General features: G+C 36.7%; 1 protein-coding gene and 1 long non-coding RNA gene across 9 annotated transcripts in view; both read right to left on the reverse strand.

The window, feature by feature from the left end:
• USP3 (ubiquitin specific peptidase 3) overlaps window positions 1-26,644 on the reverse strand; it is a 107,978-nt gene that overhangs the window by 73,281 nt on the left and 8,053 nt on the right. For 5 of the 8 annotated variants that reach the window (XM_058737465.1, XM_058737464.1, XM_058737469.1 and 2 more), the window contains 2 exons: window positions 12,485-12,550; window positions 2,666-2,726 (listed from right to left, as the gene is read on the reverse strand). In XM_058737465.1, the coding sequence (XP_058593448.1) occupies window positions 2,666-2,726; window positions 12,485-12,550 (127 nt within the window). Of the gene's footprint in view, window positions 1-1,440; window positions 1,559-2,665; window positions 2,727-12,484; window positions 12,551-26,644 lie in introns of those variants that run through there. The other 3 variants (XM_058737467.1, XM_058737468.1, XM_058737470.1) reach the window with 2 other exon arrangements.
• LOC131516451 (uncharacterized) lies at window positions 23,543-24,528 on the reverse strand. The gene is made up of 2 exons (XR_009264081.1): window positions 24,385-24,528; window positions 23,543-24,149 (listed from the first exon to the last, which is right to left on the reverse strand). It is a non-coding gene; the product is annotated as an uncharacterized LOC131516451 (long non-coding RNA).

Genomic DNA, 26,644 nt, shown 5'->3' on the forward strand with positions numbered 1-26,644 from the left:
AACATTTTGTCATAAGGCATCTCAATTATACTAGGAGCAACACTCACCTTGGGGAAAGTAGGACAGTTGGGGTAAATAGGGAGGATGAACTTCAGGTCCAGCCTCTACCCTAGGAAAGCTGGAAGCATCAGAGGCACTACAACCTCACCTTAAACTTTGATGTATTTTTTCCCCTGCTTTTTTCATCATAGTAAACAAAACCAAAACTTGTGTGTATATGAGTCCTTTGTCCACAAAGGTATAAAGCAATTTTAAAATAAAATATAGATTAAGAGTATAAGCTCAAAAACTAGACTTCCTGGCTTCAAAAGTAACCTTGTCACATGCTAGACATCGTGAACTTAGATGAGTTACTTAACCTCTGTGCTTAGAAAGTGGTCATATTACGCACATACGTTGCATAGGTCAAGAAACACCCAATATTTAAATTCCAAGGCATCATATAGGTTCAACATCTAATTACCTCAATTTCCTATGCTTATATAATTTATACTGTCCTATGAGAAACACAACTACTATTTATAATGAGCACCTTCCAAATCAAAGAAAAAGCAGTACTGAATGATGATAATAATAAGGCATTACTTTAAGTCTTTGAAAACTGGTCATCTGTACATAGTACGTATACTTCACTTAGCCACCACACTATAGTCTTTCAATGTACTAGAGGTTTCAATGGTTACTGTAAAACATCACTGAAAAGTAGGAAGTGTATTACTGCTGACATTAAGATTAGCAATGTTTTGGGTAATATTCAAATATATCATTCAGAAGTTAACAGTTACGTATAAGATGAATAACATAAAAACAAGTATTTCCCTCATTTAGATTAGATTTTAACTGGACAATTTGGTCTAAGAAGGAAAAGCATCAATGTATATATTACAGACTTCTAACAATCACAAAAATTTGAAAAATAAACAGGATGATGTCGTGAAGGCCAACTAAATTACATAAATCAAATATGCTACTGACAAACTATGTTTTCTAGTTGAAGGAATATTCAATTTAAGACTTTCTGCAGACAACTGGCCTAAAATTACTGAAAATCAGAACCCTTGGCAATCAATACCCAGGATTACATGAAAGAAAATTAACCAATCAGCTATGTAAAATGAAGAACCAAACACAAGCTACTGTCATTATCTGTTTAATCTATTTAATCATATTTCTCTGAAACTATGTAAAATTTCTAAATTTAAGACTGCTTGCAATTAGAAACAGACTACCTGCAGAGTCTAGAAATTTTTCATTTTGTTTTTCCAAAACCTACTTAAGAGAATTGTTTGTTGCTTGCTATTAATAATATTAATCTCTCCAATTTTTGCGAGTTTGCTAGGTCTTTTTGCTGGCATATGACCTTCAAGATTTAGGTCGTAGAGCACTATGAGACAACTGGAGAACAGAACTACATAAATTTTAGTGCATTATAATTCTCACCTCTCAAAATCTAGGAGAGGAATCTGTCTCTTCAAGTGCAGAATTTAAGTGCTTGTACTTTTCTTCTTTTTTTAAAAAAAATGTTATCTGTACAAAGTATTTTCAGGTTCCCCAAATCCTAGAGATTTCAAAACCACAACAGCCACAATTAAGATATGCAGTTAACATTTTCCAAACGTACTTTTAAGTGTACATGGAAAAAATACTCAATTCCACGACTCAAAATGTAAAAAATCAAAAGTGAACTGAACATAGATGCTTTCTTCATGCAATGAAGATTTAAAAATAACAATGGGGAAATAGTCCTAATAAATACAAAGTATATTTCCACCTGTGTGACAGTATGATTTCCCATTCTAAGTAAATTCAAAGTGGATTTTCTGAGTTAAAAGAGCAATAGGAATAAATGTGCTACTGCCAAGGTAAAAGAACACAAAGGTTGGTATTTATTTGAGTTTGAAGAAAAGAGTTATCAAAGTATTTAAGTAACATCGTTTTGAAGCCAAGAATGGGGAGGAAAAGCTAGGCTTGAACCAGAATTGGGGAGGTGGGGGTGGGAGTTTTTTGTAAAACAAAAAATGTATTAATGGAACAATGAAACAGTTGGTACATCTTAGACACCAATTAATAATGAACTCCACAGTGAGATCATTTTCAAGGGGATCCTTTATCTGTAATAAAGGGAACTCTTTATCTGTAAACATTTTGTTATTTTATTTTCAGAAGAATGATGTGATAACTGGAATTTGATTCAAAAGTTAGTAAAGCCGGGCATGGTATAGGGAATAGAAGAAATAAGACAGGCAACGTATTGACAGCTGTTGAAATTGGGTGATGAAAGTAATGGGGTTCAATTATATTATCTCTCTACTTTTGTGTATGCTTGAATTTACCCTATTAAAAGGTTTAAGAAACAACCATAAGGTAAACTTTTATTTAAAGATTTCGAAGTTCTCTCATTTCATCTTTTTAATCAAATATTACTAGATTATCTGATCAAATTAATTCTTCTGAGTATCAATACAAAGGTTTTTCCCCCTAGATTTTCCTCAGTTTTACCACTGAGCAAATAGACTGTATTAGGAGAGGGAAGCCATACAGAGAAATTACAGACTATGATTAAGCAATGGTGTTGATAATCCAAATCAATAAAACTTTGACATAAAGCTTAAAGGCAAATTGAAAAAATCACGTAGGGTAGTGAGGTAATAAGTATGTCACCTACCTTCCACAGTGGACACTTGAACAAGTCAAACAGACCCAGGGGCTTTTGTTGGACCGGCACACTAATAAAAAGAAAAATACACAATATACCAATTGTATCATGTTATTTCCCAGTTTCTCCCCTAATCTGTAATATCATATCCTGTGATTAAGTTATAAATTCCATGGCTGCTTAGGTGTACTGAAATCCTAAATCCTTGCTTTGTGAGTGCATGTACACAGAATGGCTGCCTAATTAAAGTTACACTGAAAAGAACTGAAATGCATGTCCACAGCAGCTGCTCATTTTAATTGTTGACTCAAACAGTTCAATCACAAGTTAAGAACATATACATTTACTTTTACCAGTCTCCAACAAGCTAATGACAGTCTATTTTCTCTTAAAAACATTTTTTAAGTCTAATTTTTTAATCACATGTCTTTGCCAGGCAGATTATATACTAATATAAATGACAATTCTTTCAGTTTACTTAGAGACAAAGCCTAAAGATACAATTAGGAAGACTAAACCCAGCTCTTCCCAGATGAATGTCTTGGTTGCATGAAATTCAATTCTAAATAGGACAACTGCATATAATTCTTGCTGAGGGTAAATCAGGACATTATTTTAGTTTAAGTATTATAAGGATGGGACAGGCAAGAAAAGCATGAAAACTTTTAAAATACTGCTTATAATTTTGCCTACTGTTTACCTATTCAATTTTTTTTTAAAAAGCCCAATAAATATAACAATGGTTTTCAAAAAGAAGAGACACAAAAGTCACGCGGAAAGCTATTCAAAACTCCTATGTTTTACTCAGGCAAAGATATCTACGTTGGGGTGGGGAAAGAGGACAAAGAACATGTGTATTTTGAGAAAAGTAGCTTCTCAGGTGACCCCGTAATACAACCCCTTGAGAACCGTAAGTCCACCTCCTAGGGGTATGGGAGGGGCACCATGGCACAACCACACTCAGGAGTATAATAAATCCATTGCCTGACACACAGTGTGTACTCAATAAACATCTGCTGAAAGTTCAAATTTCCTAGTTTAAGCTCTTCCAAATCCTGGTCCTTACTGTACTATTCTTGCCTTACACATTACAACAGGCCTTTCTGGCTGGTAAGAAAAACTGACCAAAACTTGAAATGAGGTTAATCAAGAACCACTGGCCCTTTCAACATGTAATGAAGCATTAAGAGGTCCTCCCAAAGATATTTAATTATAGTACTACTGTTTGACTACTGTTTATTGTTGATTAGGACCCAAATTCTATGAAGTTAGAGGTAAACAGGTAGATTTTTGAGATGTATCTGTCCAGCACACTCCAAAAGTAATGGTTTTACTACTATATAGGACATTAACCAATTTTACATCAAGTTTAGCAATTTATTTCAATGTTCTTTCTTCAATATCTACATGCACTCAATTCCTCAAATGCTCTTAGAATCAGCTTTATCATACTGCTATTTCCTTCATTAATGAGTTAAATAAATCTCTGACATACATTCATTCTATATTTGTATGGGAGGGAAGAGGTGGGCAAGGAATAGGAAAGCACAGTGATACACTGCCCAAGGGATTCTGCTTGTCTGGCCAGCACAGGGCTCTAACCCTTCTTGAATATGAAAGCTTTGTGTGGTAAAATTTCCTTCCAGCAGGCAAGGTTCCTACCTTTCCTTAATGCATTCACACCTTTACAGTAACTGCCAGGGCCATCCTGAAGGCATTTGAGGTTTTTACTTGATTGGGTACAATTTTATTATACGTGGCATGTAAGCCACATGACCAAAAGGCCATGAAGAATTCTAGCCAAACTACTAACAGCAATTATTATAGGCAGGTACATGAGAAGACTATATTTGAGGGGAGAGTGTTAGCTTTTCATTTGTACACCCCCATGGAATTTGATTTATATCAACAGGAATATGATGTTTTTATAGTTTGAAAAGAAAGTTCTAAAGTATTTATTTTTTAAAGGAAAATAAATTAGAACACAGCTTACTCAAAACAGGTATTCATGGTTTGAGATATAACTGGAGGACTGAAAAACCATGAATACTATAACTTTGTTCCTCCAGCAAATCTTTTTCTCTTATTAAATACTAAGAAACATATAACTCAATCGGGAGTGGGGGGAGCTGTTGAAGTTTAGTATTAACCTGAAACAAGTAATTATATTACAACAGTAAGTTTAGGCCCAAGTTTTTAACTATCTAGAGTTTGTTTTCATTTTAATTATGGAAACTTTTTTTCCTCTTTTAAATGAGAAAAAAATCTAGAGTAATATCACTATCACTTTGGTGTGTTTTCTATGAAGTATTCCTTTTTCCTCCTTATAGTTGGAACTATACACACAGCACATACAACTTTATAAACTAATTTCTCCACTGTCAGCATATTAAATGCATTTCTGCATGCTGTTGAATTTAGAACAACATATTCTACATCTTGTGTTATAGCATCTCAATTAACTCAAAAAGTTTTATTAGCTTTTTAATTTCTCAATAACAAATTTTAAAATAGTACCCTGAGGCTAGGGCAGAAAGAAATGGGAGTAACTACTTAATGGGTATAGAGTTTATTTTGAGATGATGAAAATGTCTCAGAACTAGATAGAGGTCATGGCTGTAGATGTACTAAATGCCACTGAATTTTTCACTTTAAAATGGTTCATTTTGTTATGTGAATTGTACCTCAATAAAATAAATACGTAGGTAAACAGGTATGTTACACAGGGATGAAGAAAGAGAATAAAAGAAAATACAGTATTGACTTTCAGAAATACTGCAAAAAGTGACTGTGCCTTTGAATAAAACTCAAAAAAGACTTCACTTCCTAAGTTAAGAAACCTGACTTCTTCTAACATGAATATTTACAGTAAGAAGGTTGGTCTTGGCTATTTAAATGACAGTGCTTTCTGAGGGCTTAATACTTTAACAGCAAAAAAACATTTGAAAGCTAAAAAACTATAGAGAATAGGGTATGATGAGACATTCTGAAGCCACTTATTGCAGTGTGTTGGGGAACAGTCACCATTTATACATACCTTATCCAAATTAAAAACCTTTTTTAAAAAAAATTGTATGTTCTTTTCTTTTTGAGAGAGACAAAGACAAAGAGAAAGAGAGAGACAGCATGAGCAGGGGAGGAGCAGAGAGAGGAGACACAGAATCCAAAGCAGGCTCCAGGCTCTGAGCTGTCAGCAGAGCTCAACATGGGGTTCAAACTCACAAGCCATGAGATCATAGCGTGAGCCGAAGACGGACATTTAACTGACTGAGTCACCCAGGCACTCCCAAACAAGGAACCTTTAATGTACCCCACTGTAGGGGTACATTAAACTAACTTTCAATTGTTGTTGAGAACAAGACGTAGCATGAATAAAAGAACACTACAAATAATTTTAAAATTATTTATTTTATCACCTTAAGGGGCACTATCTTATAAAAGGTAGTCTCAGTTTATAGGCAGATGAGTTTCAAAAGTTTATCTGTAGGATGAACATATTGTCCATGGAAACAGTATTAGAAGTTTCCCAGGCTCTTCTATAAAATGCTAGATGAACCATAACGTAACTGAAATAATATACAGTTGACCCTTGAACAATGCAGGGAGGTTTTGGGTCCCAACCCTACACAGTCAAAAATCCATATATAACTTTTGACTCCCCAAAAACTTAACTACTAATAGCCTACAGTTGACTGTAAGTGTTAGTGATAACATAAACAGTCCATTAACATATATTTTGTATGCTATATAAGAGTAAGCTAAAGAAAATATTAAGAAAATCATAAGAGAAAGCACATTTACAGTACTACACTATATTTACTGAAAAAATCCACATATAAGTAGACCCACATAGTTCAAACCTGTGTTGATCAAGGGTAGACCATATATATACATATATATATGTTTTTTTTAAAAACACAACCACACAGAGTCAATAAAAATGTTTTTAAGCTATGAATATTCATACTATCTATTCAGTGAAAAATAAAAATATTAAACTGAAGAGGTTTTATTTTTTTTAAATCTTAAATGCTAGAACTTGACAGAAACAGTTATAAGGATAGAAACTTGTAGAAGTTCAAAAAGATAAATCTAAGAACTTATTAGAGCTCTTTTTATTACACCTAATTATACTTAAAGGTGATATCAAGGCAAGGAAGTCAGGTGGTGTATTTCTCAGTTACACTTGGCCCCGACAGAGTCACTGGATCTCATAAATGGAGCTTTGCCTTTACTCAGATTATAAAATGTCCTCAAAGTTACTCTTTCTTTCACCAATCTCTCCAATTTATTTGGATTCTTCCAACTGTAAGCTAAGCTTGGGCATCTCAGCTCAGAGGTTGGTACTAACTAGGCTCCCTCTACTCTCCTCCTTCAACTATGGCATCACAACCTTCCTCTGGCCCTGTTCTCACCTCAGCCACAAACTCTACAGTTTGGCAAAAGGGCCTTTTTGGAGGTAGAGAGTCTTGATCTTCTCCTGGCTAGAGCCAGTCTCCAGAAGGTAGAAGCTGTAACACATATGCTGAGAGGGGTGAAGGAGCAGCAGCCTCTAAAACATGCTCATGCCAGATCTTCTTCCTAAAAGCCCCAAAGTTTTAACTCTCCTGGAAACCAGGAGGTGAGAACTAATAGGGCACACAGGCAGAGGGAAGGCATCCAAGTGATCTATGACCAAAATGATTTTATTTCTTAACTACTTTTGCAAAAGGAATGGTAGTGTGCTCCTTTATCAAGAGATAAAGAAAGGCAGAAAACTAGGGGCCCATTTTGTGCTTAAAGGGTCATTTACACACAAATGTTTTCAGCTTGTGTTCCGAAGACAAGGAGTTCGTTCACAAGACAAGATGGCATCCACATTGAATACAACGTTCTTTCCACATAACCACTGATATCCAATATCCTTAGTAGTCACTACCTAGAACCTAATAATATACAGGACATTTGATATTCAAAGCCTATCAACAACTCTCATGAAATTCTAAAAATGTTTTTAATAAAACATCATGCACCAATGCTTATGATACAACTTAGTCACTGTTTCTACCCACAAAATAGTTCAAGCATACAGCACTGACAGGCAAGCCACCTATAGTGCATCCATTACTCACTAGTTGCTTCAACTCAAAGTGAGGCTCTTTACCTTCTTAAGAATTCAGAAAGGTGAGGATCCAATGACCAAGATTCTAGTCCTGGTTCTACCATTACTAGAACCAGAACTGAGAATATCAGGAGTGTCTGGGTGGCTCAATCAGTTATGTGTCTGACTCTTGATCTCAGGGTCATAAATTCAAGACCCTCATTGGGCTCAGTGCTGGGAATGGAGCCTACTTAAAAAAAAATTTTTGAGACCATCACTACTATTCTGGGTCTATTTCTTCATTGTAAAAAGAAGACTAGGCGATAGGCATGTCCTCTCTAATCATAAAATTAGTCAAAGAATATAAGGAAAAAAATGAAACAATAATGTCATCTTCCCATATAGGCAGAAGTCTCCCAACTCTACTCTCCACCTAATCTGAAGGCCTAACACAAGGATTAATTGCTAATGTAGTATAAAATTCTAAACCAATGGTTTTCAGCTTTTTTTCCTGCCTCCCACCACTTGAGAGGCAAACACATTCCCACCACATCGCCCATCAGTAACAGCAACTCACTTCAACAGTAAGGGGTAGGAAGTGTAAGTGTATGGAATCACTGTATAAAACTGTTACAGACAAACACGCTGCTATGACAGTAAAACTCAGAACACTACTCCCCCCAAACACACACAAAATTTTTTAAGTGTAGCACTCTAAAAATATTACCAGGCCATAAGAAAACATCCACAATACGGGTTTTTTAAAAAGCAAGTTCAGGGGCGCCTGCGTGGCTCAGTCGGTTAGGCATCCGACTTCAGCTCAGGTCATGATCTCATGGTCCGTGGGTCCGAGCCCCGCGTCGGGCTCTGTGCTGACAGCTCAGAGCCTGGAGCCTGTTTCAGATTCTGTGTCTCCCTCTTTCTCTGACCCTCCCCTGTTCATGCTCTCTCTCTGTCTCAAAAATAAATAAATGTTAAAAAAATAAAATAAAAAAAGCAAGTTCACTTTTATCTAATTCATATTTATCTAGGACATACTATGTATCAGGCACCATGGCAACCACTTTATGAATATTACTTAATCTAATCCTCTAAAATCCAATAAGGAATATATTATTCTTTGTACAGATAAGCAAACTAAGGCATAGACAAGTTATGTAACTTGCTAAGTTAGTAAGTGACAGAACTGGAAATCAAACTCTGTTTGAAGGCACGGATGGCTATAAGGCAGTAAGTCCAGAAGGTTGTCATATTTTTAGAAAGATTTTATACTATGTGTTTCTGTGTGTATATTATATACCTGTTTACGGAATTTTTAAAGTCTGAAAAGATATATAGTATATAACTGTTAGTGGTTATGTAAAACAAATGGGATGGAGGATTGGAGCCACATGGGCCTATTTTCTACTACAGTGTTTGAATTTTTTTCAGAAACCATTACTACTTGTATAGTAAAATTTTTAAATGGCTTAAATTTAAAGATGCTGATAATATGAAGTTGTCCTAATGAAACAGACTTAATTCTAAATTATTAAGCATGAGTGGTAAATTATATCAAAATCCAAGACTACAACTTACGGGTTTGTAAAAATATAATCAGTGAAAACAAAATTTTTGCAGGTGTTATTCAAAACACACACACATACACATTACACAAAAGTGTCAATAGTAAAAGTGTTATTCCCTGTGAAACTGAAGAACAGAGCAGTATTATCATAAAAATTCTATGAGTATTCCAGTAAATATAAGTAGAACAATATTCTAGGACTAAACCAGCTTACCCTCTAACTAATGTATTTTTAGATATTTAAGAGCAAGGCATATAATCTTCTTTATACCATAAATATTATTTGAACCATATGTTCACAAGCCTATTCTATGCTACAAATTCTGAAGTCTCTATCTTCAACTCGAATCCTCTGAAATCACTGGGGGAAAAGAGTTGGTAAAGTCACATAAAGACAGCAGGAACTGGGCCACAATGTAGTCCAGAAAAGAAGAAATCCAGCTATACTAATCAAACGCCAAAGGTGCCAGAGCAGTTTGAACACAGCCAAAATCATTGTCTGTCGCACCCCATCACCCAATGCTGTTCATTCTGGGAGTGGGCATCGGGTTCCCAAGGAACAGAGAAATAGGAGAGTTCTCTTAAAAAGCAACGGGAGGTGCCAAGGGCCAAAGAAGTAAGTCAATGCAGAGTCTGGGAGACTAGGCAGAGGTCCAAATACTAGAGGGAGGGGAGGAGGAGGGAGCGAGGAGGGAGCAAGGAGGGTGCAGAGGAGGAGGAGAAGATGATGATGGTGACAACGATGACCACCAAGCATGAGCACCAAATCCAAAGGGGAAAGAAGTGGCAGGGAGGGACTCAAGGCCAAGATCACAGAACAAAGAGTTCAGGGCCAAGGCAGGAAAAGCAATTATGAAGCAAAGCGTACCTTGGTCGCCTTTCCACTTTGCCCCATAAGAACCTTTTCTACCTTCCTCCTTCTGGCAGCTCTCTCCTGCTCACTCCCATTCTTATTCAAGGCTAGCAATCCATTAATCTCTCCTGAATCATTAAATAAGTAAATTGTTTTCTGGTAAAGTCACGGTTCAGTATTTCTCATAATCCTTCTCTCCTGTTTAATGGCCCTGTGATAGATTAAAGATAGCCACAAATACTTTCACATTCCTTCCATCGAGAGGTAGGTCTATGTCCTCATTCTTTGAATTTGGCAGGCTCTGTAACTGCCCTGATCAACTGAATATAAGAGAAGAGACTCTGTATCCATTTATAAGTCCAGACCTTAAGAAACTGACAGCTTACTCTTGATATTACTTGGAATGCTTACTCTTGGAAAAGCCAGCCACCATCTAAGGAGTCTGATCATCCTGAGACCAACATACTATGAGAAACCCATGCCACATCGAGAGATATTGGAGAATATGATACCATGGGATCAGGGGTTGGGAAAGGAAGAGAGACTATGGAGCACAGAAGCACCAGACATGTGAATTAAGAAGCCATCTTGGAAGAAGACGGGTCCAGCCCTAGGTACTCCATAAGATGTAACACAAGCCAAGTTCCTCCTGAATTCCTGATTCACACAAAATCATAAGCAACATAAAATGGTTGCTTTAAGCTATTAACATGTAGCTTTGATATGCAGCAGTAGACAACCAGAAAACCACATCTAGAAAGAGAGCTATCAGTGATATAGCATCCATCACTCACACCTACCAAACTCACTGAAATGATTGACATTGTTTAAGAGAAGCGAGGATGGGAACCTTCAAAAGGTTCTACCCATACGAATCAAAATTATATAAGGGCTAGACTATCCTCTCTGCAATAGAGGTAGTAAGAGAGTAAAGACATGGTGGTCTATCATCAACTAAACTGCCATCATCTCTGGGACTGGCTCTTTCTATATCCTCTCAATATTTTAATAACTCAAATCCAGATGTGCTGTCACTACCATATGACAACCTAACTCTTATTTGAGCACAAAAATCACTTCTAATGTTGCCCTATATTATAAAAACAAACTTCAAATTTCAAAAACACTATTCCCACAGCAACCCCAAATTCTGAATAAAGATTCTTATGGAAGTGTTATGGGCACTTTCAAGAATTCCTTTTCTCTCCTTTAAAACTACAAAGCCTCGGGGCACCTGGGTAGCTTGGTCAGTTAAGGATCCAACTTTCTTTTTTTTTTTTTTTTTGTTCTTTTTAAATGTTTACTTATTTTTGAGAGAGAGCGAGACAGAGCATGAGCAGGGGTGGGGCAGAGAGAGAGGCAGATACAGAATCTGAACCAGGGCACAGGCTCCAGCTGCCAGCACAGAACCCAACGCAGGGCTCGAAGCCACGAACTGTGAGATCATGACCCGAGCCGAAGTTGGAGGCTTAGCTGATTGAGCCGCCCAGGTGCCCCACGAGCTTATCCTTCTTCTTTTTTTTTTTTTTTTTTTTTTGGTCTCTCTGGATTATTTTTTTTTAAGTTTATCTATTTATTTTGAGAGAGAGAGTGAGCAAGCAAGCAGGGGAGGGCAGACAGAGAGGGAAAGAGAAGGTCCCAAACAGGTTCTGTGCTGGGACCAAAGCAGAGCTCAAACTCACCAACCATGAGATCATGACCTGAGCTGAAGCCAAGATGGGAAGCTTAACCAACTGAGCCAGCCGGGCATCCCCAGGAATATGCTCTTTAATAAGCATTCTGGGTAACCTCAGATTTTACAGAAGGTTCGATTGGAAAAACTGTATAGTTATGAATGAATACTCTATCTCTGTTTCCAATTCTATCTTTGCTCTAAGAGTTCTAACATACTCCTCAGCCAGCCTGACTTGATCCCTATCTTACTCAGCAATGTATGATCCCAAGCCTTTCTAGCCGGGATCAAGAGTCCCCCCATCCTATCTAGAATGCCAAGATTTCTGAGGAAGTACTCACACTTTTCTCTTGGATTTCTGAGAAAATTGCTGGATGGCCAGCCTAGAAGAAGGAACAGGAAAAGGACGGGCACAATGGCCAGAACTCTTTTCTATATCATTTTGGTTGAACGAGGCAGAGGCCTTGATCATCTGCCCTTGACTCAACGCTGCCAAAAGAAATCTTCCTTCTTTAATACAAAAAATACACCAAATGATTAGGTTAACCCTTATAGGAAGGTAGCTGTTACTCTACAGACTCAAAATAAACATGTTAAGAGGCCATGTGACATAATGAAGCAAGCATGGGCTTCATAACCAACAGTTTTACGTTTACCTTCTAGCTTTACCATTGTTTTATTCTGTGACCTTAAGAGGCTGGTTCCAGAGCTAGCTTCTTCATCTGGAATAAAGGACAAACACCACCTCACATGGCTATGGTAAAGATTTCCTAAGACAAAAGATACAAAGTGCACAGCAAAGGACCTAACAAAGAGACAGCACCAGTGACTGTCAGTTTATTTCCCTCAAAAATGTATTAAAAAGAATAAAATGGCTGCCAGGGGTTAATTCTGGTGGCTGCTATTATATATAATACAGTTAACATATGTCCACATATACCATGAGTACCAATTCTCAGAATTTTTTACCTTAGTTTACACTCACTAAAAGGAATTGCAGCTGACAATTCTTTTTCATAAAAAAATTCAAATACATAAGTCACATTAAAGTCAGCAAAAATCCCTCAGAAACCCCTCCTATATCTGACCTAAAATTATAATATTCAAAACATCAAATGAAAGAGGTAAAATAGTCAATTTTAAGAAGTTTATTTCAAAATTGAAGTACGATAACCACCTTAATGTCAGAATCATTAAATTTTATATATCCAATGTAAAAGAAATATACTGTATTTAGAAAGCAAATGCATTTTAGATGTACATTTTGAGAGATGTGCAAAGAGGTTTAAATAACTTAATAAAATGACACAGATAAAATATTTAAGTACAGAAACGACTTAAGTGTCAAAACCACACTGAAATACACTCAACTCAAAGGTATTTAGAACAGTGATTATATGATGGCTCACCAATCTAATCAAGCAAAATATACCTTGGGTATTCCAATATCCAATACAATGCACTAAGCCAAGTCATTAAAAAATTTTTTTAATTTATTTATTTTTAATGAAGTATAGTTGACACACAATGTTACATTAGTTTAAGGTATACAACAGTGATTCGACAACTCTATATCACCACAAGTATAGCTACCATCTGTCATCATACAACACTATTACAATACCATTGTACATGCGCTATGCTTTACCTTTCATCCCCATGACTTCAACATTCCGTAACTAGAAACCTGTACCTCCCACTCCCTTTCACCCATTTCCCTGTCTCTCCACCCCTCCCCTCTGGCAACCACTAATCTGTTCTCTGTTTATGGGGTCTGTTTCTGCTTTGCTTGTTTGTTTTGCTTTTTAGATTCCACATAGAAGTGAAATCATATGGTACTTGTCTTTCTGACTTATTTCACTTAGCATTATACCTTCTAGGTCCATCATGTTGCTGCAAATGCCAAGATCTCATTATTTTTGATGGCTGAGTAATATTCCTGTGTGTGTGTGTGTGTGTGTGTGTGTGTGTGTGTGTGTGTGTGTGTATAAAACATCTTTTTTATCCATTCATCTATCAGTCCACACTTGAGTTGCTTCCTTATTTTGGCCACTCTAAATAACAATGCAATAAACACGGGGGTATATCTATCTTTTTTGAATTAGTGTTTTCATTTTCTTTGGGTAAACATAAATATTTTTTAAGTTTCCAATTCTTTTTTAGCAAATTTCTTTTTAGCAAAGAAGAAAATAGGAATGATTTTAAATCACACCAAATTAAATATATGGTGTTCAGCCTACTTTTATGAACCAGTAGGCTGAAATTTAATTCCTCTTTATCCACCTTATTACCAGATTCTCTTTAAGAAGCAGTGTCCTTGGGGCGCCTGGGTGGCTCAGTCAGTTAAGCGTCCAACTCTTGGTTTCAGTTCAGTTCATGATCTCACAGTTCATGAGTTTGAAGCCCTGCATCAGGCTCTCTGCTGTCAACACAGAGCCCACTTCGGATCCTCTGTCCCCCTCTCTTTGCCCTTCCCCAGCTCAAGTTCTCTCTCCCTCGCTCTCTGTCTCAAAACTAAACAAACATTAAAAAAAAAAAGCCAAGTCTTTGGCTCTTTGACGCTAATTTTGAGACTGTGCTCTAACCTACTTTTCCAACCTTTTCCATGTCAGGACATGCACAGAAAATGATCAACATCTGTATGGCACATGCACATAAACTCAAAAGGCTTCTCCTAACCAAAAGTGATCTATTGGGAGGTTACAGCTACCCTTAGGCTGAGGAATCATTACCTCAACACATGTATAATTCATTCATGGTCCCTGTGATGGGAAACTGTACTAGCCAATGTTTTACATGGTTATCTACTAATGTAGGAAGAAGTCTTCCTTCTGCTGCAATGCCCACGTATTGGAACAAAAGACTGGAAGTCCTCAGCCACCTGAGAGGGCCAGCAGCATTATCTGGGAATCCAAGAAGCCATTCCTTTGAAAATCTGCAGTTTATAATATTGACTAATGCTCTGAGACCATCAGAGAAAACAGATGCCCAAATATCCACTTCTGTCTCATCCAATGCAATTCTATAACCCCAGGGAGCAGCCAGTCAGCAGTACAACTTGAAGGAACCTAACACAAATTAAAAGAAAGAAAGAAGTCCCAGAAACAGTTCAGTCTGCATACTCAGGTGGTAAAATAGCATTGATTAGCATGCACAAGGAGCAGTCAACTGCTTAAAATGAACTGGGCCCAAAACACATATGATTAGCTATTATGTACTGACTAAAAATGTTTCCAAGGCCACTTAGAGCTCTCTGATTTCAAGGTTTCTCAAACAGAAAAATAATTACAACACAGTATTTCCCTTCAACAGCCTTAAATACATTTGTAAGGCCAAAGCAGATGGGAAGACATGAGCAGGCAGGCAAATAGGTTGAGGTATAATTATAAAATGACTTACACATTACTGCTCACACAACTAAAAAGTTAAAATTTCCAATACGCTTGATACAAAAGCATATCCGTACAAGGTTATTAATTGAAACATTATTTGTAATTGTAAAACATTGGAAACAACCTAAACATAGGAGCCAAAACACAGGAGAATTGTTGAATTCACTGTGACCCATCCAAAGATGGAGTACTATGAAGCTGTTAAAAAATAATACGGAGGGGCGCCTGGGTGGCTCAGTCTGTTGAGCATCCGACTTCAGCTCAGGTCATGATCTCATAGCTCATGAGTCTGAGCGCCATATCAGGCTCTATATTGACAGCTCAGAGCCTAAAGCCTGCTTCAGATTCTGTGTCTCCTTCTCTCTCTCTGCCCTTCCCAGCTTGTGCTCGCTCACTCTATCAAAAATAAGCAAACATTAAACAAAATTCTTACAAACATAAAATGATATACAGGGTATACTGTTAAATAAAAGAAGCAAAGTCCAGTGCAGTCTGTGCTGCCAGTGCAGAGCCCTACATGGGGCTTGAACCCATGAACCGCGAGATCATGACCTGAGCCAAAACCAAGAGTCAACCACTTACCCAACTGAGCTACCCACGCACCCCCCCCCCCCAACCAGTATAGCTTTAACTTTTGGAACCATGCTAATGTTTTATACACTCAAAAAGTAAAATAAAAATCAGCTTTTAAAGATAAAGTGAAAAAAATCCAAAATGGGAATCAAATGCAAATGAACCCAAATGTAAATCAAATAAATAAGTTTATTAAAAGACAGAAAGTAACCTAAGTAGCTTTTGAGCATAATACTTTATATATTGTCAGTATACAGACAAACATAACTATAAACAAATACTGAACTCTAGTTAAAAGGGGTTTTCTTTATAATGGTATGGGTTAGCAGTTCTGGAACTACTTTCTCTGATTATGGCACACAGAACAAATAAGTACATATACTGAGGAAAATGAGAACCAGATTTTCAATGTCAGAGAAGAGAATTGCAAATATGAAAAGGCTGTTGAAGGGAAATACTGGGCAAGACCAGACCTGTGTTGTTGAATTGGAATTATAAGGATTAATATGAACTCACACACATACACACACACACACACACACACACACACATAAACATGTGCATTTATTTATATTTCTTAGCTCTTATTTGCTGAGGTGTCCTAGTTTACAAACATCACTCCCACTAAACAGAATAATACTTGGAAAAATGGCTGACTCCAAGGCTGGGGAAGGCTGAGTATAAGACGAGACTGGAGTATCCTGCTGTGTCAGAAAGTAAGAAAGAGCTCAAAGAACAATAGGGACATGTCAAAACTATAGCTTAAGTTTCCCCCACTCGTCAAATATATGCTAATATGAGCCTCAAATTATAACAGTATCACAGAATAAAATTTAAAAAATCTATGAGTCCATACTAATACAATAAATGAATAAATAAATAGGTGGGAGAGAAAGGAAAGCTCTTCTTTACAGAATACTAATATATTTAGAAGAAATACAAATTAAAAATTCAACATCGTAAAAAAAAAATTCAACATCTCACAACCATCCTACTAATAAGTGATTCAGTCAAGAATCATCAATGGATGCTAAATTATTGGGTGAAAGCTTGGAACAGTATATACACACAAATTCTAAAGGACCTCCAAAAAAGATACTAATAGCAAAAGGAAAAATAGTAACTTTACAGTGGAATAACGTTGTAAATATTACCTTAATACTGGAAGTTAACATTACCAAAAATGAGACAAACCAACATCATATACCTCTTGATAGGATGTCCTGAGAAGACACATTACTTTTGTAGTAGTCCTATGAAAAAAGTGCATGACCTGAATCTAATCATGAGAAAATATCAGAAAAACTCAAATTGAAGTACATTTTATAAAATAATTGGCCTGTATTCTTTAAAAATACCATGATCTGAAAGATAAAAGCCAACAAACGGTTCCAGATTAAAGAAAACTAAAGAGTTATGACAACAAAATGAAATGCATGATCCTGGATTAGATCTGAGGTAGCTAGGTAGGTGTAACACAAAGGAAAAGTGCTGTAAAGGACATACATAAGGGACATTACTGGGACAACTGGAGAAATCTGAATATGGAATGTGCATACCATTAATATTCTATCAGTATTAATGTCCTGTTTTCACCAATATCCTACACTTACTGAAAAGAAACTCCTTGTTCTTAGAAAAAACACAAACTAAAGTATTTATTGACAAAGAAGCATTTTATCTGCAAATTACTCAGGGGGGAAATATACAAACAGAGGGTGCATACATAAATAACACAAATGGGGTAAAATGTTAATGATTGGTGAGTCTAGGCAAACACTCTTAACCATAGAGAACTGATGGTTACCAAAGAGGGGAGGGAATGGGTTAAATAAGTGATGGGGATTAAGGAGGGCACTTGTTGTAAAGAGCACTTCGTGTTGTTTGAAAGTGTGGAATCATTAAATTCTAAACCTGAAACCAGTATTACACTGTATGTTAACTAACTGGAATTTAAATAAAACCTTGGGGGAAAAAAAGTACATGGGAGTTCTTTGTACCATTCTTAGCAATGTGTCTTTAAGTGTGGAATTATATCAAAATACAAGTTTTTGGAGATTAAAAAAAATTTTATTCTTTACTTCCAATTCAGGACACACTTTTTGGGGCACCTAGATGGTTCAGTCAGTTAGGCATCCGACTTCGGCTCAGGTCATGATCTCATAGTTTGTGGGTTCGAGCCCCCCACATTGTGCTCTCTGCTGTCAGCAAGGAGTCCGCTGGCTTCACATCCTCTGTCCTCCCCACTCTCTCTCTGCTGCTCCCCCGCTCATTCTCTCTCTCTCTCAAAATAAATAAATAAACTTTTAAAAAGTTAATTAATTTAAAAAGAACACACTTTTTTTAAAATACCAAAACACAAGGAACAAGGCTAAATTACCAATGCACAGAGCCAAAGAGTTTTATGAACCCAGCATTAACTCCACTATATTGATGATGAACTAATCCAGTAAAAATATTCCAACATATTAAATGTAGTAGTCCAAAGCTTTATTTTACATATTCAAAGTCTGGCTTGTGATTTGGTTTCCTAAGCAGAGTCAAAAAACCCCTCTGGTCTACCTAGTTTTTCTGCTGACTCTAATAGAAACAATATCTTGCTCTGTCCATCAGAGAAGGTAAATCTGAGTTTGAATTTTTACTCAAATAGAGTAAGGCAAAAGTTCAGTCTCAGTGATTTAACTATCTGAATGATAATTAGTAAGATCCATTTTTGATAGGACAAAGATCTTGCCCTAAAAACATATTTAAAATATTTCATTTAAAAATAGACACCAAATTAAACATGGCAGACCAACTTCTCTCTAATCTCCTGTTCCTAACATCCCACTAAAATGACAATAAAGGAATTAAATTGACAATAATTTACAAGGATAAAGAGAACATGTGAGGCAACCAAAGCACACAAAAGATTTCAACATGTTTTTGGAAGTCAGGAAGAAGTTAGAGGAGCTTTAAGAATCTTAGTGGTGCAGGGGCGCCTGGGTGGCGCAGTCGGTTAAGCGTCCGACTTCAGCCAGGTCACAATCTCGCGGTCCGTGAGTTCGAGCCCCGCGTCAGGCTCTGGGCTGATGGCTCGGAGCCTGGAGCCTGTTTCCGATTCTGTGTCTCCCTTTCTCTCTGCCCCTCCCCGGTTCATGCTTTGTCTCTCTCTGTCCCAAAAATAAATAAAAAAACGTTTAAAAAAAAAAAAAAAAAAAAAAAAAAGAATCTTAGTGGTGCAAAGGAAGCTACAACCTAACTGCCAGCAGAAAAGAATGCAGACAGGAGGTGGCCCTGGGCTCAGGGACACTAGGCACAGCAGACAGCAGGAGAAGGACAGGATTGAAAACAATGGATCTAAGGGCTGTAAGGAACAACTGAATCATGAAACTTCCTACACCCTGATGTCAGAACATTCGTGGCCAGGTGTATAGCCTGGGAAAACTGGAAAACTGAAAAATTGAATAGAGCTTAAAAAAAGTTCTCATACAGACATCTTCAGTGTCACCTTCAATGAAAAAAGTTCCCCTTACCTCATAGCAAAGCCAAATATAAACAAGCCCCATCAACTCACGAAGCTTTTTAGTACCTCACTCTTGTATGAAGACAGACAGACAAAGATTAAACAAATCCTTGAAAAAACCCCTCGTCTGAATCCTTTTAAAAGAAAGGAACACCTGGCTGGCTCAGGCGGTAGAGCATGCAACTCTGGACCTCAGGGTCATGAGTTCAAGCCCCATGTTAGGCACAGAAATTACTTAGAAAAGAAAAGAAAAGAAGAGAAGAGAAAAAAGAAAAGAAAAGAAAAGAAAAGAAAAGAAAAGAAAAGAAAAGAAAAGAAAAGAAAAGAAAAGAAGGAAGGAAGAAAGGAAGAAAAGAAGGAAGGAAGAACAAACGAACAAGAGGAATCCAGAGGAAACAAATAATGTTGTAGCACAGAAGCACAGAAGAACTTTAAAACAAATTCTAAAACTCTGGAGTAATAGAAGATACTGCAAAAAAGCAATAGGATATATGAAGAGGCAATGGTCAGAAAAACAAGAAAAAGCTCTTGAAAATTAAAAATATGATTATCAAAATTCAATAAAAAGGATAGAAGAAAAAATTAAGGAAATATTTCAGGAACTGGAGCCAAAGGGCAAAGAAATAAAAAGATAAGAAAATTGCAAGTTCTATCCAGGACAACTAACATTCAATTAATAGGAGTTCCAGAAAGAAAAAAGAACAAATTGAGAGATGTGAGTATGGGAAGATAAGTATGCTATCACACATGGAAACTGAAAGGCCCCTTCAGTACCCATCACAATAAAAGAAAAACTACCCATACCAACACATATCACACTTTGAGATTTCAGAACACTAAGGATAAAAAGAATATCCTAAAAGCATCCAGAAAAAAGAATAAAAGGATATACACTATGTGAAGTCTTAATAATCAGAAAGGTATCAGGTTTCTCAACAGCAACACTGGAAGCCTAAAAACAAAGAAACAACACTTTTCTATTTCTCAGAGAAAAATCTTTTCTAACTAATATTCTATAGTCAGTCAAGCAATCAAGTATGAAGATGGAATAAAAGTGTCAGGCTTGCATGGGGTCAAAAATCTGCCTTCTATGAGGAGGGGGCTGTATGACGTACTCCAACAAAAGTCTAATAAACCAAGAAAAAAAAAGAAATGGGATCCAGGAAATGGGAGATCTCAGTGACAAGAGAACAGCAAGGGAATAATAGGATAAAATAGGATAAAAAGTGCACAGTAGGCCTAGAGAACAATCTGTTCAAATAGGAGCAAGAAGGCCCTGGAAAAGAGGTCTTCAGAAAAAAAAAAATAATAATAATACTAAGAGACTGTCTGCTTAAGTGCTTGAAAAACAATATTCATAGACATTTGACAAATTTAGAAGTAAATCTGGGAGAAATTTTGTAGAAGGCAAATTTTTTAAGAAAGGCAATTATTAACTCAAGGAAAAATAAAATTCTGGACAAGAAAGAAAAAGTAATCTCCATATTAACCAAAACTTGTACTCTAACTATATTGAGAAATGCAAAAATGGGCAGAAAGGAGGGTGGAAGAAACACTAGTGTCCCCATTTACCAGAGCAAGATGTCAAGAGATAAAGCCTAAAAGCAATAAATTAAGAAATAACAATGTATTACTTAGAAATATACAGGTATTTACCTGCATGAGAGAGAAAACTAAATGGGCCTTAAAGTGGTTGTCTATGGCAGTAAAATTGAGGGCAGAGGGGAGGGAAATTGCTGCTGTGTTTTAAACCTTTGGCTACTATGACTTAATTATGTACATGTATTACTTTTTGAAAACATGAATTAATCTTTAAAAGGTAAATTGATAAAGTCCTATCAATTCATGTAACTGCCCAAACCATTTTTTCATTATTACACGGCACTTAGTGATGTATGGAATTGCTGAATCACTATACCGTACACTTGAAACTAATATAAAACTGTATGTTAACTATACTGGAATTAAAATTTTTTAAAAATCTCTTACATGACATAAAATTTACAATAGCAACTTATCATATGAGGTGTGTTAGGCACACAGTGAATTCCCTATATACTACAAGTAGAATTTGCAGAGCTAATTGTATGTGTTCTTTATTAGAGAATATAATTTCAAAACTGGCCAAAACGTGTCATCTATAGGTTAGCAGATCCAGTTACCTACAGAGCTAGAAAAGAGAGGGCATCTGGTCTTGCTGACTTCCCACATAGAGGCAAATTCTGATCCATAAGGCTGGTCCCCTCACCTGAGATTAAATGCTCAAGCATTTTAATCTATTTGGAAATTTCTGTAATCAGTTTTCAACATCAAATGCAAACAGCATATGGAAACAATGTATGTGAAACTATATAAGCCCCCAAACAGTAATGCATTAAATAAAATTGTTATTAGTCATTCTATCACAAACTCTGACTTCTTCAGACCTATTTTGGTGAAAAACCTAATGAAGCTATTATGTATGCTATATCTACCCTACCAGCCTTCAGCTAACTGCTGGAACTGTGCCCCTACCTCCAAATGAGGGGAAAGGGTAGTGGGGAGGAGGATTAAAACTACTAAAGCCAAAGCAGATTACCAAATCTAGAGTCAAAATGGGCCACTTTTGCCTTTGGAAGACCAGATACAAATAACTACAGAAAAATTACCAAGAGTTTATATTTATATCGTTTCAAAAATAACTTCCCCTATGAAGCAGATTATGCAGAATGAAAACAAAAGCCATGCATCACTTAAGAATAATTCTGATGGGGCACCTGGGTGGCTCAGTCGGTTAAGTGTCTGACTTCGGCTCAGGTCATGATCTCACAGTTTGTGAGTTCGAGCCCCGCATCGGGCTCTGTGCTGACAGCTCAGAGCCTGGAGTGTGCTTCAGATTCCATGTCTCCCTCTCTCTCTGCCCTCCCCCGCTTGTGCTCTGTCTCTCTCTCTCAAAAATAAATAAACATTAAAAAAAAAAAAAGAATAATTCTGACATCCAATTTTTCCATTTATTTCACATAGCAAGATCTAATCTATTCCATGCTTTTGCCAATAAACTGAGTAAGCAAATCCAATGGTAGTGAGATCTTCAAAAGAAAACAATCAGGTCATAAATATAAACACCACACAACTATTATTTCAAAACAGCAAGTATATGCAATACAAGACTCATATATATATGTGTGTACATATATGAATATTTATAATTTATATTTATAAATAAATAAAATAAGTAAGAAGTTCAAGAACCTCCCATTGTCAAAGACTTTACTGACAGAACAGGTTTAATATCTGCACTGTATAATTCTCTTCCTAGTTTTCTGTGGTTACATAATAAAGGAAAACAGTAAAGCACAAAGAGGTGGGGGTGGGGAACACCACACTTGTATTTACTGGTATGCTGGGAATCTCTTCATTCTCCAAAAATCAGTGTGACTATTTATGGAAAAAATGGAAAGAAAAACTATAAAATGGGCACATGGTTATATTCTGCCTAAGGGGCTAGATACCAAATATTACAGAAAATAGGCACCTGCAAACTCCAACAGCTGTTCTAATTGTTTAACAAAAAACAAGTGTTGGAATTTTATAAAAAATAGTAGACACAAATCTAAAATCTGACCCACATTTCCCCAAAATATCTATTAGTTGTTCAAAGAAGAAAAACCCACAAAAGCCTAAAAAATGTTTTTAAATGAGGCTCTAAAAAGACTACAAACAAACAAAACACTTAAAATAACTGAATGTAACTGATGTAGTAAAGCTCTCAAGTTAAACTCTCATGTCATGAATGCTGACGTCTGGCAACTACTGCATACCCATAAGGTAAAACTTGAGTCCTTAGTCGGGGCAGAGCAATTTCTCCAATGTTAATGCATCTCACAATTAACATTCAAAATAACTTTTTTTTAAATTTTTTAATATTTATTTATTATTTTTGAGACAGACAGAGCACAAGCTGGAGGGGGAAGAGAGAGAGGGAGGCACAGAGTCTGAAGCAGGCTCCAGGCTCTGAGCTGTCAGCACAGAGCCCAACACGGGGCTCAAACTCTCAAACCATGACATCATGACCTGTGCAGAAGTTGGAGGCTCAACCAACTGAGCCACCCAGGCTCCCCTAACATTCAAAATAATTTAAGTGGAAGCTAGATTTAATCTCAAATAAATCAAAGGATGTTTAACAGTGTGGCATTAAAATTAAAAGATCATCAATCAATAACCTAAGTACTGGACCCAAGAACTCTAAGAATGATTGACAGATGGATTGATGGATGTTTATTTATTTTTGAGAGAGAAACAGACAGACTGTGAGGGGGGTAGGGGCAGAGAGTAGGAAACACAGAATCCAAAGCAGGCTCCAGGCTCTGAGCTGTTAGCACAGAGCCTGACGCAGGGCTCAAACCCATGAACTGTGAGATCATGACCTGAGCCAGTCAGACACTTAACCGACTGAGCCACCCAGCCACGCCAGCAACTAACTCTAAGTTTTAAATAGAAGTTCTTTTTTTAAGAAATATTACATTAAAGCATTTCTCTAACATGTTATCTACCAATTTTTCCAAAACATTCTAGAGCAAAAACTGTTTCCTTGAAATTTCAGTATGATCTTCAAAAACTTTGATCAAAACATTACCATCCTAATATTGTGCAACAAATGTTCAAAACAAAGGAATGAACAATAATCTATTATTATACAATAAGTGTACTATCTTACAAGCAGTTAAATTAAACCTGTAGGAATATGACAGTTAATCACCAGCCTGCTCTTTCTGATGATGAGATAGTACAAGAACAGTCTATAAAATGACGAGTCTTCAGGGTAGGTCAAGGATAAACAGGCAAACAGATGTTTACAAGGCTGTCTTAAACCTAACTAGAGGGGCGCCTGGGTGGCTCAGTCGGTTGAGCGCCGACTTCGGCTCAGGTCACGATCTCGCGGTCCGTGAGTTCGAGCCCCGCATCGGGCCCCTGTGCTGACAGCTCAGAGCCCGGAGCCTGTTTCGGATTCTGTGTCTCCCTCTCTCTGACCCTCCCCCATTCATGCTCTGTCTCTCTCTGTCTCAAAAATAAATAAACGTTAAAAAAAAATTAAAAAAAAAAAAACCTAACTAGAAAAAATATCAGGACTGAATGTCTACTCAAGATGGAAAACGGCCCACTGATAGAACTATTCAATCCTAAAGCACAGTACAAAGTCTTCACATAAAAACCAGCTGGTTATATCTTTCCAAAGATACAAGCTAGTTCATATTGTTCAACGTTTTTTATTTTTTATTTTTTTTTTATTTTTGGGACAGAGAGAGACAGAGCATGAATGGGGGAGGGGCAGAGAGAGAGGGAGACACAGAATCGGAAACAGGCTCCAGGCTCCGAGCCATCAGCCCAGAGCCTGACGCGGGGCTCGAACTCACGGACTGCGAGATCGTGACCTGGCTGAAGTCGGACGCTTAACCGACTGCGCCACCCAGGCGCCCCCAAGCTAGTTCATATTGTAAAAATAAACTTTGAATTCCCACCTTGTATTTATTAATCATGAAGCATTTAGCTAACACAAACACTAAGACAACTATAAACTTCAATGTCTAAGTTTAATTTCAACAATAGTTTTCAAAATCTGAAATGGCCTAAGTTCATCTGCATTTTATACATCTGTAAATAACACGCATACATACTTTTCAATACTTAAGAGAGGGAAATCTGTTTTAATCTTTGTAGTCTAAAAACTATAATTAACCTTTATAAGAAATACAACTGGAAAATCTTAGACTATAACTAAGTGGAATCTACAAAGTACACTGGCCTAAAAGCAAAAATTCAAAAAACCTCTGAGCTACCAAAAACAAAAGCAAAATTTCATATCTTAAGAATTCCCTATCTCCCCTACCCCATATGAAAACCACCTCCAAGAAGAATCTCCTCTACCAGAAACAAAATTTAAAAATGAGAAGGGACTTGGAGCACCTGGGTGGCTCAGGTGGTTAACCGCCGACTTCAGCTCAGGTCATGATCTTGCAGTTCATGAGTTCGAGCCCCATGTCAGGCTCTGCACTGACAGCTCAGAGCCTGGAGCCTGCTGTGGATTCTGTCTCCCTCTCTCTCCGCTCCTTCCCCACTTGTGCTCTCTCTGTCTCTTAAAAATAAACATTAAAAAAAAATTAAAAATGAGAAGGACAACTTCAAAAGCAGAAGCACATTTATTTTTTCTTAATGTTTTATTTTTATTTTTGAGACAGCACAAGCAGAGGAGGGGCAAAGAAAGAGAGACCAGAATTTGAAGTGGGCTCTGAGCTGACAGCAGTGAGCCAATGAGCCCAATGTGGGGCTCAAATTCACGAACACAATGTGAGATCATGATCTGAGCTGAAGTCAGATGCTCACCCAGCCACCTAGGTGCTGGAAGAACAGAAGCGCATTTTAAAAATAACCAAAGGCTAACTGCATTTTATCCACTGCTATGTTGAGAGGGCTGATTTATTATATCTGAACTAAAGTAATATGAATTTCAGACAACAAAAAAAATTAGATCTGAACTGTAATGAAGTTATGACATTCAAAAACAGCAGTTTCTTCCAACCACATTACCAATCTTGTTCCAACTTGTCTGCACTTTAATCAATAAGCAGGGAGAGGAAAGGCTAATCAAATACAGAATTTTAAAATCAATTATTTTCAAAATGTGGAATTTAAAACATATTTCTGCCAAAAATCTTCAAAGGAATTATTTCCAGTATGTTTCCAAACACTTTAAATCCTTTAAATTATTAAGCACTAAGTTACTGGATGACAAAATAAAGACCCTGCTTTTTAAAAGGCAAGCTGAAAGTATGGTTTGAATGGTATTTGAATCTAAGCTTTGGGCTATCTCTAATACCCCCAAGCATCTTAAGCAACTCTCTTAATCTTTGTCTCAGTTTCACAATCCATAAAACAGGAAAAACTACAAGGATGGGCAGTTAATTAAATTAGTCAGGATTAAACGCTAGCAATCTTCTTTGAAGTTACTTTATGTTGTTCTCCATTCTCCTCCTACTCAGTAAAACTAATAGATGAGAAAACATCTGGAATTACTATAGATACTAACATCTGCAGACTCACAGCAGCTAAAAGATGATCTCTACATACAAGTTTCTATATTAAAAAGCATTCAAACCCCAAAAGATTCCAGGATACAACTGCAATGAACAAGTTTTAGGTAAATTTTCTTTCAATCTAAAAGACACCTACTCTTACCTACATTCTCAATTTAGACTTACTATGAATCACAGAGCATCTTGAGAGGTCTTGGCACAAAATAATTCTAGGTAAGATGAACAAGCTGTTACTAATATCAATGCTATTCTCACCATTCTAAACTGTCAATCAAG

The sequence above is a fragment of the Neofelis nebulosa genome, chromosome 7 (assembly GCF_028018385.1).
Source record: "Neofelis nebulosa isolate mNeoNeb1 chromosome 7, mNeoNeb1.pri, whole genome shotgun sequence".
Classification (NCBI taxonomy): Eukaryota; Metazoa; Chordata; class Mammalia; order Carnivora; family Felidae; genus Neofelis; species Neofelis nebulosa.